Source organism: Stegostoma tigrinum, chromosome 24 (genome assembly GCF_030684315.1).
Source record: "Stegostoma tigrinum isolate sSteTig4 chromosome 24, sSteTig4.hap1, whole genome shotgun sequence".
NCBI lineage: Eukaryota > Metazoa > Chordata > Chondrichthyes > Orectolobiformes > Stegostomatidae > Stegostoma > Stegostoma tigrinum.
In genome coordinates this window covers 1,842,634-1,860,419 of record NC_081377.1, presented here as the reverse complement: position 1 = coordinate 1,860,419, position 17,786 = coordinate 1,842,634, and the positions used below count along the sequence as shown (strand labels likewise).

Here is a 17,786-nt window from a genome sequence, read left to right as displayed (position 1 = left end):
ACCAGTGCCAACTATAATCGTGGCAAACAACTAATCAGCAGTGACTATCTTCTGCAAAAAAGAACTTAACTATCTCCCCTGACGCTGAATGGCATCACCACTTCCCACTATCAACATCCTGAGGATTACCATTGACCAGAAACTGAATTAGAGCAGCCATATTAATATTATGGCTGCAAGGGTGGATAAATTCCCCTCAACTTCTGAAAGCCTGTCAGCTTTCTGCGAGACACAAATCAGAGTGATGGAACACTCTCCACTTGCTTGGGTGGGTGCAGCTGTACTAGTAGTCGAGAAAAGTAAAATTCCAGAAGCTCAACTCTAATATGGACAAAGCAGCCTGTTTGATCACCCTGTCCACTACCTTCAGCATTTGCTCCCTTCCTTGTCTATGCACTGAGGCAGTGGTGTGTACCATCTACCAAATGCACTGCAACCACCCGCTGATGCACATTTCACAGTTTATCTGCAAGTTTGGAAGAAGCTATCTCAAAGGTCAAGGGCAGTAGATACGTGGGAGTGTAACCACCCCCCCTGAGTTACCCTCCATCCTAACATGGCAATATATCGCTGTTCCTTCACTCTCATTAGAACAGATTCCTGGAATTCACGTTTTTCCAGTACTGGCTGTATACCCATGCTAGAAAGATTGCTGTGGTTAAAGAAAATGGCTCCCCACCGTTTTAAGATCAGTTAGAGATAAGCAATAAATGCTGGTGTAGTGACGCACATGCCATGAAGGGATTTTTTTTTAAATGATACTGTCACATGCTGTCAAACAGCAGGTTTGACCCAGCTTCTTCTCTTTCGAAGATCTTTTTTTTTGAAAGATAATTCTGCCCCACATCATTACCGTCTGGGCTTAAAAAGATACTGCGACAGTTTTGAAGAATTGTCCCAGTGTTATACATCAGTCATCATTTTAAAAACAGATTGTCTTTTCTTGCTGAGATAGTAAGAGCTGCCGATGCTGGAGAACCTGAGACAACACGGTGTGAAGCTGGTCTCGACCTGAAATGTCAAACTTTCCTACTCCTCTGATGCTGCTTGGCCTGCTGTGTTCACCCAGCTTCACACCGTGTTGTCTTTTCTTGCTGTTTGTTAGAGTTTGCAGTTTGTATCTTGACTGCTACATCTTTCACCAATAACATTACTGCATTTAATAGTAGATGTTGCAGAACCAACTTCACGCATTTTGGGATTTTGTAAGATTGTGAAAATGCATTATCGTTTCTCTTTAGTCCACTGAATCTTTTTCACCACAAACTTCAACTTATTCAAAAACAACACAGTCACATCCTCACACCATTTTGTGCTTGTCCAAGCTCCAGTGTCATCCTGTACCGTGGAAGTTTACTTCTTCAATATTTCACCTTCTAGCCGTACTTCACTATTTTAGTGATTTTTCCGCCTTGTAGCTTGACACATTCACAGTTTCTGATATATTGAGGTGCCACCAGTGGTAATGGGGGAATGCTTATTCAATAACTGTACCCCTGCCCACTTGCACCGAACTTTAACACCACCTTTTCTGCTGTCAGAAAATGACTGCACATTCGTCACTGCTTTGTCAAGCGTACCTGAACCCCATTTTCAGTTCCAATGCTCGTGTCTATTTTACTTTGCTTCTTGTGATGTTGAGATTAAAGGATGTTCATATGGAACATGCCAGTAAGCGTTGGCTTGCTTTGAGATTCCCTGCACCTGGACAACTTAGAAATCATGTCTTTATTTGTCTGTTGTGTGAAGTTATAGTTCAGTTTATGCTCACGTATCATATTTTTGTTTTGTTCCCTGCAGCAACTGTACCAGATTCAACAGGTTACCATGCCAGCAGGACAGGACATCACCCAGCCTATGTTCATCCAGTCCACAAATCAAACTACAGATGGGCAGCCGACTCAGGTTACAGGGGAATAGTGCAAAGATTGTACAGCTGAAATCAACTGCCACAGAAGCCATTGTATAAATAGTAAAGTCACTAAATAACCAGGATGGAAAATGACTCTTTGACATTTTTCTTTTTCCGTTGCGTTGTGCTAAGTAAAAATAATTGTACATAAGTAAATTGCAATAAACTCCTTCCGAGTAATGCTTTGTAAACCCGTGTGAGGACAGGTAAGAAGGAGGGTTCCTACCTGTTCTGATCACCCTGTACCATCATTGATCATATTGCTGTTGTTTTATTCATTTGTACAGTGTTGTTTTTCACCAAGGTTAATCAGCTTTTTCCTAAAAAAACATAATGCAGCAAATCAGAGTTATATGGAGGTAAATCTGTAAGTTGTGTTCCTTGGTTCACATACCAGAAAGTCTGCTGCACAATTCCTCTGTAACCGGTTTATAAACCAGTGAACGCTGAATCAAGACCCGTTTATGTAAATTGGTCAAAATTGAGAACTGATCATTGAGAGATGCTCATAATGAAACATTATCAGGGACAGTTCCACATCGATGAAAATATGTATTTATATTGGGCTTTTAACAGTGGAATTCCATCGGAGTGTTACAATAGAAAATATGACCAAAGGTTAATAGTGGAAAGTGAGGTGCAGTCAGAGTCGCAGGGAGCATATTCATGGACTAGGGGCTAAACAACTGAAGGCACAGACACCAGTGGGCCAGTGATTTTAAATTGATGGTGCTGAAGAAATTCAAATTAGATGAGTGCACATTCCTTGGAAGGTTGTCAGCTTGAGGTTACAGCAATAAGAAGGAATGACTGCTTGGGTGGATTTGAAACCAGGATGAAAATTTAAAAATCGAGACTAACTTTGAGAGTGCTGTGTAAATCAGGGACCAGTCGTCTCCAGAGAGGAGTAAAAAGAGACTTCTTAGAGAATGCTGATGAAACATTGAACAGTGTTTGTAAACTGTGCTCTCCAACCCAACAACTACAGTCTCCTATAGCTGTTGCAAAAATGGGATTAAACTTTAAATATTTAATGAGATATGTACATTACTGGCTATATTAGCATTTGTTTTTCACCTCTAGTTGTCCTTCCATCTAATTGTTTTACTTATTTAGGAAATCTGTTTAATGTTTTCAAAATGCTGACAGTTCAGTGGAGTTTAGGATGTTGGTGTTTACAATAACCATCTCTTTACTTGGATCTAACTGTGTAATAACCATGAGTGAGCTGCACAGGGTCATGAAGATGAGGTAATTGGTCAGGTATTTCAACATAGCTGATACTTGATGGATACTTGTTCCAATCCAGTTACAAGCTGCTCCTGCTCCACTCCCAATCTCCTTTTGTTGGCTCTCAAAGTGCAATGTGGCTCCAGAAAGGACATTGGGCATTTTCTTTACAGTACTGGAGGTGGGGTACAGCACTGATGATCCGGCATGCTCTTGGCAGCTTTTGAAATGTTATTATCCTGGTGTCTTCCTTTTTCCTGGTACGTATCACAAAATCGATATGGATGAGTGAGGCCCTTCCATCCATGCAGCAGTCCTCAGTTTCAATACACTGTGGAGGTGGAGGAACACAGCAGATTTGGCAGCATCAGAGGAGCAGGAGAGTTGACGTTTTGGGGTCGGGACTATCCTACCCTTAACCCTATCTCCGAAAAATCCTCAGTTTCCCTAGTGCGGCATCTATACTTCTTGAAAATTTCCAAGGTGTTGTTTCCACTTCTCTGCAAAGAAGCTGTGTTGATACCTGTATGATAATCATCTGGCTTCAATCCTACCCCCCACCCCCGGTTGCCATTTTGTGAATTTGAAACTGATTTGACCTTGTGAATTCGGCTTTCTATGCTTGCTATACTATGATACATGTGCTCCTTTGCTGGAGGCTAAACAGCCCCAGTTTCTCCATCATTCCTTGTATCTGAGAACATTGACACTAGGATTGACTCCTGGGAATTTTTGTGCTCTGCTTCCAACACTTTGGTATCTTGCCCATGTGTTTGGTCATCTAAAATCTGATGAAGAAATATTCTGTATAGTATTGTACTCAACATGATCTCAGCTACTTCAACTATGTAGTTGAATATTGCTAATTGCTACTGATATGTACGATAGTATTTGTTCACCTAGCATGGACAGCCCTGATGGAGCTGACTTTTATTGCTGAGCTACACTTACCTGGGAAGTTGGTCGTGGGTTGCCTTTTCCTGCAGTACTGTTAAACAGTTTAGACCTAATTTAGTACTGAACTTCATTGAACCTGGGAGGCCTTTTTGAAATCCCTGACTAATTTTACACCATTCATGGACTATCGTTTTTTTTTCCTCTGTATAGACTGTCAGTATTACTTAGTCAGTTTCTTCACTGTTCAAGCAGTTTGATTTACTAGACTTTTATAACTTCCATGGTTTCCATTGTTGCTAATCTGAATAGAGTAGCATCCTATATACAGCTTGAACTTACAATTGAGTTTCTGTATTTTCAAATGGGATGAACAGGCCTGTTATGAGTGCTGTATAGAGCGCATCTCAAAACCCTGAGTCATTCTGTATTTTAATAAATGTAGATCATTTTGTGTTAATTAATGGGGAGTAATTTGTTCCCGTGATCCTGGCTGTGGATTGGTCAGCACTGACACAAATGTTGACTTTGAACGAACAGAAAAATTTCAGTTTTGAAAGAATGAAGGCTTTCAAGAATCCTTATGTATTGTTTAAAAAAAAGTCTGTTTTCTATTCATCCTTACCAGGTCAGGCTTAATTTCAATTTGTTTTAATCCTGCTAGTTCCACAGTGAATAATGCATTACTGGAATCAGTCCATTAAGCCCATCATGTTTGTGCCTGCTCTATGAAAGAGCTATCTAATTTAATCACATTTTCCATAAAGTGCTGCAAATGTTTTTCAGTTCAAATATTTTTCTAATATCCTTCTGAAAATGTTATTGAATCTGCTTTTAACACTCTTTGAGACAGTACTTCCAGATGTATATTTCTCCTGTTCCTTCAAGATCTCTTGCCCAGTACCTTAAATCTGTGTTCTGACTACTGGCTTTCTGCTTTTGGAACCTGTTTCTTGGACATGGAACAGATCATAAATTCTGAGCATTACTCAGGATAGCCTTGAAGAATGATTAAAGCAAATCTAAGTAATAGTAACACAAGACAGAGCAATAGCAGGTTTTCTTCAAATTAGACTTAGCTGTGCTTGCATTGGGACTGGGCGCAACATTTCCCAGGTGTCATAAATTATTCTTTATGCACGTCAGCTAGTTTGTGCTATTCCTCCTTGACTGCACCTGAAGGAATTTAGTTCTTTTGAAATTGAAACTTTGTTCTAATGAGTTTGTCAAGATGAAGGTTTGGATGTAAAGTTAGGCTGAGATCACACTGTGGATCTAATAGCTAAATACATGGAGAGGACCATACCTGACCTGCACGAATCCTCTGCCTGCGTGCTTCACTTCTTGAGCCCTTCATTTGTCTGGGCACCCTGTATTACACGGAGAAACCGCTTTTAGTTGTCATTGGTGAAGCTCTGTTTGAAAGTGCAATGAATGTGACTTCTGGGTCAGGATGAGATTGGATTTGTTCATAATGCCTCCCCCACGCCCCTCCCCTCCCTAGCTGCCGCCCCAATAAAAAGCCGTGATGTGGATGCGCCAGTGTTGGATTGGGGTGGATGAAGTCAGAAGTCACACGGCACCAGGTTATAGTCAAACAGATGTATTTGAAATCACAAGCTTTCAGAGCGTAGCCCCTTCATCAGATGAAGTGAAAGAGAAGCACACAGACACAGAATTTAGAGACAAGGAGAAAAAAAATCATACAAATTGTGTGAGTGGAATGTCAAATAAGAAGTCCCTGCTGGTGATCTTAAGTGTTAGCCGGTGTGAGTAAACTGTCAACAGCTGAATAACCAGTGAAGTGACCTATAATCTGATTAAATGAGCTTGATAAAGGGGCAGTACTTTGAAAGATTGTGATTTGAAATAAACCTGTTGGACTATAACCTGGTGTTGTGATTTCTAAATAAAATGCTTACCACTGATTCCTATCTTAAGCCATATGTAAAGATTGACTCCATTTGCCAGATACTTGAGGGCAGTTGCAGTGTTGAAATTTTATCCCAGCAGGATTCAGCATTTTTGTTGGGGATCAGATTGGAAGTGTTCTAAAATGATACCGGAACCTGATGTTTTACAAGTTTCTGAAACTAGATTTCCTTCATTTTGTTGCTGAAAATATATTTGACTGTTGCCAAACAGTGTTTGTTTACTATTATGCTTTTCAAATCCCCAATACAAACTCCTATTTTCTTCCTTCGTGATTGGATAGCTCCTTGCCAGATCTGTTTGTAGCTCAAAATCACATTGACAATCCTGAGATTCTTGTGGCAACAGACCAATTCTGATCTTAACTGTTTGCTTACCTAATTTCTTCATTTCCTATCATGTGTAAATTTATCAAAAACAACTAAGTTCCATTGAACAGCAACTAAATTGTGCCCAACCTGATTACAGAACCACACAGGTGATGGATACAAACTAGACATGCTCTCAGTTCACTTCAGTGTGCTGAATTAAGTGATCTTGGCAATACTACATATACATGATACAGTCAAACATGCCACATCTAGATTTGAGATAGAGGATAATTATGCTGCAGTATTCCCCAGCAGTGATGGAAGACACTTGGAGGTGAGAGGAGCATCAGCATAGGCCCCTGCCACTTGATTATTGTTGGTGACCAGTTTATTAGCAATGGTCCTCTCCTGTGAATAAATTGATAAAACCTGAAGTGAGTGTGTGATGGTGAGAAGATCATGTACTGGACATTGCAATGTTTAGAAAAGCTGATTAATTTTGTGTGCTTCATTTCAGTTTTATAAACCACAGTTTACTTAAGGAGTATTTGACTTGGTGTGTGCATTAAAAATAATGTTTATTTGATTTCATCCATGTCTCCAATGGTTCCCATTTAAAACCCACATCTCCCCTTCTAGCAATGACTCTCTTCAAATCTTATGTCCTTGTTTGATATTCACTAAGTATCCCCATTGTACACCTTTCTCCTCTAGCCATGGTTTTCAGTCCACACTTGTGCTCAGCAGCTCCCCCCCTGCCTCACCTGATATTTAATCAGACAACAGCACTTCCTTTCCAATGGTAATCTCATTCAATGCACATCCCATATCTGCTTTTCCTCTGTGTTGGGATGGCCCAGTGTCTGTACAAGAGCCAATCGCGAGCTTCCATATCCGTCCTAGTTTCAAAAAAAGTGCTAAGGAAGAGTTACTCGGCAAATTGTAACTCCCCAGTCAGGGTTGAGGACCTGGGGATGAAACTGCTTCTCTCTGATGTGTTTTTATGCCTTTTCCAGGGTGATGAGAACATTCTAATTATATGTGTACCCTATGTTACAGTTTCTCACTCTCCCTCTGAGTAATTGCACTATTGTGTGAAACACTGAGTGCATCTGTTGTTGCTTCAAGCTGTCTTAATAATTTTCTGATATCTGGAATCTTTGGTATTAGCACATTTTTACTTTATATGCCTTTAGAAATAAAAAACTTTTGTTATAGCACTATTGTTGAGCTTTGATTTAAGGACTGGTAGAATGTGATAGTGGATTGGGCAAAGAAATCTGGACTTCACATGAGTTTTTGATCTATCTTGTCTCCAAGATAAGAGCAAACCAAAAATAGTTACACTCCACTTAGCTGTGGTACATGACTTCAGCTATTTCACACTTTTTTTGTTGCTGTTTATGGAAACTTGTGCACGGGTTAGCTGCTTTGTTTTTCTATATTACAACAGTGACTACATTTCAAAATTACTTCATTGGCTATAATATAAAATGCTTCAGCAATCAAGACGACCTAATATTGGGAAAAGCACTATTAAGACAGAGGGTTGTCCTTTAAATAGGTTTCTCCTTTTGGTTTATAGCCTGAGCCACATTCTAGTAGAGGGGTTCATTATGTAATGTATTGACAAGGGCTCATGGTTGGATCCCCAAGTGTTACATTTCCCTAAATTGTGGGTTCACCTGAGAACAGCTGAGTAGGAGTATATTACTTATTGCAAAGAATTGAGTACCACAGGAGGTTTGGAGATACAAAACAAAAATATTCAGCTGAAGGATTTGCCACCTTTTATCGCTCACTTACTGATACAGGCTTTGAAACTTTGGCAAGACATCGGGTCTTCAATTATGAAAGCTAGACATTTCACCTTTGTAATTTCTTTTGCCCTTGACTTCAAACAGTAGGTAATATTTTACTTTCCTGGACTATTAAATGATGGAGAAGAATTTATTTTACTATGTACAGAGTTATACATGCATACAAGAGTTCAAGCTGCTTGGTGCTACATCATTACAAAGTGACAATACAGATAGGCGTGTATTCACAGGAAAAGATGTTATCTGATTATGAAGATTTTCATTCTCTGGAATGTGAGATGAAAGCCCACCAGCAATTAGTATTATATTACTCAAATGCTAATGTTTTGGAATATAATTGCTAGCATTGGTTAACAACTATTATCACATTATTGGGAATGTAAATTCTAGTATTAAAAATCTGAATGTTGAACTTTCTGGAACTTTTTGCTTCTTATTAGAAAACTCAGGACATTGTATGCTTTGTTGCATAGGACATAGAACAGTACAGCACAGGAACAGGCCCTTCAGCCCATGATGTTGTGCTGAATATGACACCAAATGACACTAATCCTTTCTGTTACCCTTGATCCGTATCCGTTCATTCCTTGCATATTTGTGTGCTTATCTAAAAGTCCCTTAAATGACCTTTATCGTATCTGCTTTAACCACCACCCCTGGCAGTACATTCCAGACTCCTACCACTGTGTAAAAAAAAAACACTTGTTCCTCACGTCGTCTTTGACTTTTTTCCCCCTCAGCTTAAATGCATGCTCCCTAGTATCAGACATGTCAACTGTGGGGGGAAAAAGATTCTCACCATCCACCCTACTTCTGCATCTTAATTTTATAGACTTCCATCAAGTCTCCCCTCAGCTTCTACTGCTCAAAAGAAAACAGAGTCTTTCTAGTCCCTCCTTATAGATCATACCCTCTTAATCCAGACCAGAATTGAACACAATACTGTGTGACTTAAGCAAAGTCTTTTAAAGCTGCAACATGACATCATTTTGTACTCAACTCCCTGACCAATAAAGGTAAACATGCCATATGCCACCTTTACCACCCTATCTACTTGCATGGCTGCTTTCAGGGAGCTATGAACTTGAACCCGAAGATCAGTTTGCACATCAGTGCTGTTCAGAGTCCTGCCATTAACTGTATAATTTCCCTTAACATTTGATCTCCCAAAATGCAGCACTTACCCAGACTAAACTCCAGCTGCCATTTCTCCACCCTTTCCTACAAATGATCTAAATCCTGTGACCAGCTTCTATCTTATTCACAACTTCACTGATCTTTGTATTGTCTGCAAACTTACTAACCCATCATTTACATTTTCATCTAAGTCATTCATATATAATCACAAACCACAGAGATCCCTGCGGAACACCATGTCATAGACCTCCAGCCTTAAAAACACCATTACCCTCTGTCTTCTATCAGTAAGCAAATTATGAATACATGTGGCCAAGTCAGCATGGATTACATGCATCTTAATCTTCTGATTGAGCGTATCTTGAGAGACCTTGGTGAAAACCTTACTAAACTCCATGTAAACAACATCCACTGCTCCACTCTCATCGATCACCTCAAAATTCAATAGTTAGTAAGACATGACCTGCTCTGCACAAAGCTATGCTGACTATCCCTAATTAGGCCATTTTTTTTTTTCAAATGTGCATAAATCCTATCCCTAAGAAGTCTCTCCAAGAGCTGATGTGAGAATCACCACTGTATAGTTCCCTGGATTTATCCCTATTTCCCTCCTTGAACAAAGAAGCAACATTAGTTACTTGCCAGTCCTCCAGGACCTCTCCACTTACTAGAAAGGAATCAAAGATCTTGGTCAAGGCCCCAGAAATCTCCCTTGCCTGAGTAAGCTGGGATAGATACCAGTGCGTCCTGGGAATTTATCCACCTTGGATCTCTTGAAGAGCATCAATACCACTTATTTCATGATCTCAAAATGCCCTATTAACTGCTCTCTCCACTTGTCCTGTCACCTTCAATGATCCATGTACATCCGCACCCAGATTCCTCTGTTCCTGCATGCTCTTTAGAATCATGCATTTTATTAAAATGGCTTCTTGAACTGCTGTAATCCGTGGGCCAAAGGATAAACCACAGTGTTGTTAGGGAGGGAGTTCCAGGATATTGAGTGCATAATAGTGAGTGAAAGGTGATATATTTCAGGATAGTGACTGACTTGGAGGGGAAATTGCAAGGGGTGACATTCCCATGTATCTGCTGAATTTTTCCTTCTCATTAGTGGTGGCTTTGAATTTCTGCACTGCTTCTTGTAGATACTACACACTGCTGATACTGAGCTTTACTTGGCTGTTTGCTTCAAAGTCATCGGATTTCTAGTAAAGAGCAGAAAAACCACAACACACATTAAATTGTGATTTATTGGAAATGAAAATCAAAATCCTTTTCAATCCACAAAGAGGCACAGAGTACAAGCACGTTGAAGTGGTATTAAACTTGTATGGAATATCAGTATAGCCTCAGGTGGTCATGGTGGCTGCATTTTAAGAAGTCTATGAAAACGTGAGAGAAGGTGCAGAAAAGGTTCACAAGAACGGCTCCAGGGATTGAGGAACTTCAGTTGTGAAGTTAGATTGCAAAAATTAGGAAATGTTTTCCCTAGAGAAAAGATTTGAGTAAGTTGTTTAAAATCAATGTCTAGACATAATAGATAGGGAGAAATTGTTCCCATTAGGAACCAGAGACAAATTTAAGGTGATCAAAGGAAACAGTGGAAACATGAGGAAGAATCTTTCACACAGCGAGTGGTTCAGATCTAAAATATGTTGTTCATTTGAGGCTTTCAAGGGGAATTAGACTTTAAAGGAAAGGCTTGTAGGGCTGTAGAGAGAAACAAGGAGAGTTGTTATTTTACATGTATCAAGTAACCTTGTTTTATACCTTAGCCATCTGTGATTCTAAGAATTTGCATGCAAGAAAACTGAAACACCAGTGTGATCATGACCACATGTTGACTGTGGGATAAATATGGACCAGGAAACTGGGATAGTGGAATCATTTATGTTAATCCTGTGAGATTGTTTCCATTCACCTCAGCAGACTGGGCCTCAGATTCAAATTTCATTCAAAAAGACTGCAAATCTGTCAGTACTGAAATGTTAGCTTAGATTTTATGTTCAAGTCCTGCAGTGAGACTTGAACTCACCGGCAAAAGTGTCAGCAACTGAGATATGGCTAATATTGAAGAGGGAGAAAACCCAAGGACCAGGAATGAGCCTGACAAAACATGATGTAATACCTACATGAACCTGAGGTTGTTGACTTGCTCGCTGAGCTAACTTGTTCTCGTTCAGACATTTCGGAACCACGTTAGGTGGCATCATCAGTGGAGTCTCCAATGAAGTGACATTATAGTACTCCACTTGGAATTTATACTGTCTGGTTGTTATGGTGAGTAGTGTCATTTCCTATTTTGGTCTGTATGGATTTGTATATGGGGTCCAATTCTATACGTTTGTTGATTGCATTACGAGTGGAGAACCATGCCTCTAGGAATTCCTGCGCATGTCTATGTTTGGCTTGGGCTACTATGGTTACCTTGTCCCAGTTAAACTGATGGCCTTTGTTGTTGAAATGTACCGATATTAAGGAGAGTTCATTGTGCCGTTTTGCTGCTAGTTAATGTGAACAAATTAACATTAGCAAGCCATCCAAAGTTTGACAATGTTTCAGACTATTAAGTGAGTTTCCCTGATTGGTCAGGACTATAGAAAGTTCCAAATAACTATCCAAAAAGGTCTTTAAAAAAAGGACTTACCTGCAGATTGCTCTCTTGAACCTTCTGGAGATGAAGAAGCAGCAACCATTGTGGCAAAGACAAAGACCAACTAACCATCTGGGGTGAGAGAAAAAGAGAACAATGACATCATGAACATAACTCATGTTACAAAGAGACACTAGGATGTATTGTAAATGACTAAGAAGATCAGGTAAGATTAGAAACATTATTGTCAGTGTTCAGGTCTTGCTGTTACTTGTTCCTTCATGAATTTGAGTTTGCAATGGTACCAACTTGTGAGTGTGGTGATTTGACAGTTCTGATATTGTGCGATGCCAGGGCAAATTCATTTATAACCTATGCAGCATGGTGGCTCAGTGGTTAGCATTGCTGCATCACAGCACCAGGGACCTGGGTTCAATTCCACCCTCATCTGACTGTCTGTCTGTGTGGATTTTACACATTCTCCCAGTATCTGCATCGGTTTCGACCAGGTGCTCCAGTTTCCTCCCACAGTCCAAAGATGTGCAGTTTAGGTGGACTGGCCATGCTAAACTGCCTGTAGTGTTCAGGGATGTGTAGCTTGGGTAAGTTAAGGGTCTAGGTGGGATGCTCCAAAGATCAGTGTGGACATGTTGGGCCAAAGGGCCTGTTTGCACATTGTTGGGATTCTATGTCCCTTTGATTGATAAACATAGTGGTGATGGGCCCTAAAAGGCTCAGGCAACCTGCAGCGTACCTGGGTGGTCTTGATAAGAAATTACCATTAGCTCCTTCGAATGTAAACCACCAACACCACCTGCTGTCTTCAATGTTCGGCCAGAGCTGGTTGTAAAGAGGGCAAGTAGCCCACATGGGGACCTGGATTCGAGAGTGAGAGAAAGAGGGATCGATGTTTCAGGACCAACCTATATTGGATCAGAAAGGTGAAATGAGCAGAGTACAAGTATGGAGGGGATTGTGGGAAATAGAAGGCCTGAGAGGGAGTCAGCCTAAAGAGGAAAACAGGTGTTTTACCTCGTATGTGGGGACTTAGAGGCATTGGCAGTTGTCAATCCCCCACTGCTTCCACTACCTCAAAGAAAATAAAAATGGGAAAAGTGTCCCAGTGGCAGAAAGGGGAGGATGCTCTCAAACAAGACCCATTCAAAAATTACCCAAGTGGGCAGAATTCTGTAGTAAGCCAGGCTGGCTCTGGAATGAAGATTCTTTAATATGGGACTAATTGCTAGAGGCATAAGGAATTGGGGCAAGGGCTAAAGTAACCACAGCCTAGAGAATTTCTAAGGCAAAGTTTTCAAAATTAGATTGCTCCAGGTGTGATTAGGAACCACAACTGATGAATTAGGAAAGTTAAAAAAACTTGTTGCTAAAGAGGAAGACAGGAGAATGCAAGAAATCCTGATTCCCACGGGCCAATTCCTTTCCCAGTATGAAAAGGCCTATTCAAGTAAGAAAAGGGCAGTGAGAGATTGGAAAGCAGCCCAGACCCATATTGATAGGCTCGAACAGCAGTGCACGGAGCTGCAGGCAGTGATGACATTGCTGCACAATTCTAACACAGAAAAAGGTCAAACTGTTACAACCGGGAAACACAAAGTGCTACGAAAGGATAGAGAATCTAGAGAACCAAAGGGTTGTAATGGGCCTTTGAGATAGCACCAAACAGTGAGGGGTCAGTGAAGGAACATCGACAGAGACCCCCTCCGCCCTTCCCCAAAGCAGCCCCGGTCGCTGGGGAACCCTATAACGGAAACAGCTTTAAGCTCCGCAGTTACATGAACGAACAGCTCACAGAGCTTGCTGAACTCGCGTACGGCGGTGCTCACGGCGGAACGGCTATCACCAATGCTACACATCCAAACCAACAGCATGTCCATTAAGCCCAAAGCCAGTTATAGGGACGTCAAAGACCGTCATAAAACCTCCCCAGAGGGAAACATTAGAACAAACGGACCAAATGGGGTGGGAGAGGTGACAAGGACAAACCTGAACCAGCAAACCATTGCCGTGCACTGTAGAAACAGGCCAGCTGGCCCATCGAGTTTACACAGAGCGTATGAAGAGTATCCCATCCAGACCCAATGCCCACCCCCAACCCTAGCGCCCAGAAACTGCAGGAAAATTTAGCATAGCCAACCCACCTGATCTGCATGTATTTGGACGGTCGGAGGAAACCCACACAGACACGGGAAAACTGTGCAAATTCCACACAGCCAAACCGGGGTCCTTAGGGCTGTGAGGCAGTAATGCACTGAGACATCAAGCCGCCTAACAGCGAGGATCTAAGCTCAGAGTTCTGACCCGGATTGGAACCACATCCTCCAAAGAAAATACCCAGATAGTTACAACAACAATAATCAATGAAAGCCTGGTCGTAGTACCTACTTAGTGACCGTAATCAAATCATCTATCGATATCATTATATCCGGAGACATCTAGGGGTCGATATCACCCAGGAAAGGATTACAGCTTTGTGCTGGTGGCCTAATGTTGAAAAGACCTAAAACATTACACTGATAACTGCTTAATAGCTGCACAGAACACCAGTACAAACGATCTTAAGTCACACTCGACCAGCAGCGGGCTCCTGGATCAACCTTCAGCTTGACTACATCAGATCCCTGCCTACCTGTCCAGAAGGATTCAAATACGTTCTGGTTATCATTGATAACAAAGTGTGGAGCTGGATGAACACTGCAAGGCAAGCTCATCCAGCTCCACACCTTGTTATCTCGGATTCTCCAGCATCTGCGGTTCCCATTATCACTGGTTATCACTGATACCTTTTCCAAACGGGTTGTTGTCCACACACATAAACACAGCTAAGGTGAAGGGTCTGGGCCCGAAATGTCAGCTTTTGTGCTCCTGAGATGCTGCTTGGCCTGTTGTGTTCATCCAGCCTCACACTTTGTTATCTCAGTGCAGCTGGTCTTTTCACAAGTTAAGGCCTGCCCCACCGGGCTGAATTTGAACAGGGTAGCCGCTTCACTAGGCAGGTCATGGACGAATCCATGGCGCTGTTCGGCATCAACTGAAAGTTTCTTATCGCCAGCCACCGTCAATGGAGGGCTATCCGTGAGCGCATGTATCAAACCCCTGAAGCCTGATGGAGGAAATCTGCAACAGAACAGCACCGCATGGATGTACTACTATTCCTCGGTTTCACGTTCCACCGAGTTTTCTCTCCTGATGACAGGGCGGCACGTGAGAGGCATCGAGCCAGTATAGACGCTGTCACCCACGTATCTACTGGCTGTACCCTGGTGGAAATCATAGAAGTTGCGCAAACTGCAATAAAAATGGCCACAAGGTGAAAACAGAATCGGGCTTAATTCAATCGTAGAGTTCTCCCTCAGAATACGAAGCAGGGCAATAAATTATGCCTCAAGTCCACCAGCCTGATTCCTTGTTCCCCAGGTTTTCGGGACCGCACTCCATTATGGACAATGTTAGGCCCTCGGTCTCAACATTTGTTGGATTCAGGTAAAATGGGGCGGTGCCACATCAATCAAATGAAGTCTTCATGCGCCTCAAAATAACTCCCATCACGTTCACACCCTGCTGTGGCCAACGCTGTCCAATACCAACCGAGAGTTTGATAATCCCGGTTACCTCCAGGTCACCACTGCTGATCCACTCCCCCACCCAACTCTCGGATGTCACTGCAACCCTCACAGATGCTGCCAGATCTGCTGAACTTTTCCAGCAACTTTGTTTTTGTTTCTGATTTATAGCATCCGCAGGTTTTTATTAGTATTTAACTCACTGCTACATCTCTGCCAGGCATGCCCACCTTGAAGAGGTTCTGCTCCTCTGTCCGACAGGATTTCCGTTTCCATCTCTCTTTTTACCCACCCACTTTAATTTCACGGTCACTCCCGGTGTTTCCCTGCCAGTACACAGCCCCTGTTGTTAGTCATAACAGTCCCCATTAACAACTATTCACCATCGTTAGCCTGATCGTTAGCAACTCCTTTGTCTGTCCAACTGTCTTTCTCTTTGGGCTCTATCCTATTGTTTACTCCCTACCCCACCCACCTCCCTATTTTTTGCATATAAATTGACGTTTTCCCAGTCACCATCAGTTCTGAGGAAGGGTCACTGGACCCGAAACGTTAACTCTGTTTATTCCTTCACAGATACTGCCTGACCTGCTGAGCTTAAGTTGTTTTTAAGTCTCATGTCGATTGCCTTTTGATCTACACATTGCGATCCAAACCGGTCCCCAGCACCACAGGCGCAAAACACAAAACCGATAATCGAATATCCCCCCCGGACCGAGGAGAATAATTCCCTATCCCCGACACTGATGGCCATCGCCAATGGTGCCAAAGATATACTAGGCACTTGACTCAATGCACCCCCCGATCCATATTAACCCAGACTCAATTGTCACCCTTCACTGAAACCCAACACTCCCAGCCATCAAATATGTTGAGTAAAAAGGGAGTCAGAAATGGGTGACAATTTGATGATTGAGTAATGCCACTATGAGTCAAATTTTGAACAATGATTCTTACAAGAACTACTGTTGATCTTTTTAAGAAAGAGTATTGGAGAAAACACTCCAAGGTAATAACGAAGTTTCATTTCTGTCATCTGACAGTATTATTGCTTTATGTTGTGTTGGTAGATAGGAAACCAAAGTAATCCACGGTACAACCTACCTGATGCTGCAGTGTGTGTGAAAGGGATCCTCTGGGCCCAACCTGCAAAATTGGTTAATTTCAGATGTGATCACCTTGTGGTGAACAGAAAACCCAACTGGGAGCTCCACACTCAGTTGCATGGGCATAGAGATCATGGCTGATTAGTAGGGGTGCTGGGTGCATGACAGTGGGATTCCAAGCATAGCCCAGAGAAAGGATTAGAATTAGGACGGCAATGCCCTGGGAGGATTTTTATAAAATGAGATTAAAGAGCCAGACGAGCAGTAAAGCCCCCTTCCACAGCTTGTCCCACCGCATTCCAGGTCCACATAATAGACTGGGGATTAATCCCACAGGACAAATTTTGTTTGTTGATATCCATCTTGCATTAATGCTGATAATAATAGACTTATCTGGTATGCAGCTACTGGAATGGTACCTTTCCCAATGAAAAACTACGCTCACATCTAACTCATGGCTTAATGGGATGTGGGGCCAGAAAATATGCAGCTAAACCACAGCCCATAATAAGCATGAGAAAAGGGAACTTCTTAATGATTTAGCCACAGCATATGAGGCAGGAGTATCAGCAGTTAATACCCTTAATTTGGATACTAAACTCAGGATCTTAAACCAACAGGTTAAACAAGCCTTGGAAGAATTAAATGAGGACAACCAACTTGAGGCAGAAGGACAATTGACGGGGAACCAGTCACAGAACCACAACCTGGTGACCATACTTGGTGGTCATGCAAAAATCACCAGCCAGACCACCCAGGGTAAAATCATGGATGACAGCAGGCAGCAATATTGCACCTGTGCAGTATTTATGGAAACTGGAAGATTGAACAACTGAGGGAGGACCTCAAACAGGCTGGCCAGGAGAAAGTCCTATCCTGGATCAACAACAAACATCTGATCCAGGAAAGGAGACATGTCAGCATTTCTATCTGCCAAAGGAGGCAGTGAACCAAGGTGTGGTCTGCAGGGACACTCTTGGTGAAGCCCTGGACTTGGTACTAGGAATCCCAATTATCCTGAGTGACACAGTGAGGTTAAGGACCTTCTGTGGTTGAAACTATCAGCATAGTAAGAAAAGGAATGCGGATGGGATATTCTGGTCCTCTCCCATATGGTGTAGAAGCTGTACACTGATAGGGACCACTTTATTTAAATCAGAAAAAATGGATCATTCCATCATACAATCTGTAGCCTATATATCTTAACAAACATGCTCTGTGTGGTTTAAAACAAGTAGTGCTTTAAACTGCGCTTTGGAGCTAGGAA

The 17,786-nt window shown here is 41.9% G+C and overlaps 1 protein-coding gene and 1 long non-coding RNA gene across 12 annotated transcripts in view; one reads left to right on the top strand and one right to left on the bottom strand.

The window, feature by feature from the left end:
- The window catches only part of nfyc (nuclear transcription factor Y, gamma), a 99,352-nt gene extending 91,856 nt beyond the window's left edge, over positions 1-7,496 (top strand). For all 9 annotated transcript variants that reach the window (XM_048558288.2, XM_048558284.2, XM_048558287.2 and 6 more), the window contains one exon: positions 1,801-7,496. In XM_048558288.2, coding sequence (XP_048414245.1) covers positions 1,801-1,920 — 120 coding nt within the window. In that variant the 3' untranslated portion in view covers positions 1,921-7,496. The remainder of the gene's footprint in view (positions 1-1,800) is intronic.
- Positions 7,497-10,517: 3,021 nt separating this feature from the next.
- Positions 10,518-15,338, bottom strand: LOC125465120 (uncharacterized). 3 transcript variants are annotated; one of them, XR_007250171.2, is made up of 4 exons: positions 13,992-14,138; positions 12,587-12,708; positions 11,887-11,964; positions 10,518-10,949 (listed from the first exon to the last, which is right to left on the bottom strand). It is a non-coding gene; the product is annotated as an uncharacterized LOC125465120 (long non-coding RNA). The 3 variants fall into 3 exon arrangements; XR_007250172.2 differs by lacking the exon at positions 13,992-14,138 and adding an exon at positions 13,837-13,935; XR_007250170.2 differs by lacking the exons at positions 12,587-12,708; positions 13,992-14,138 and adding an exon at positions 14,634-15,338.
- Between the last annotated feature and the right edge of the window lie 2,448 nt (positions 15,339-17,786).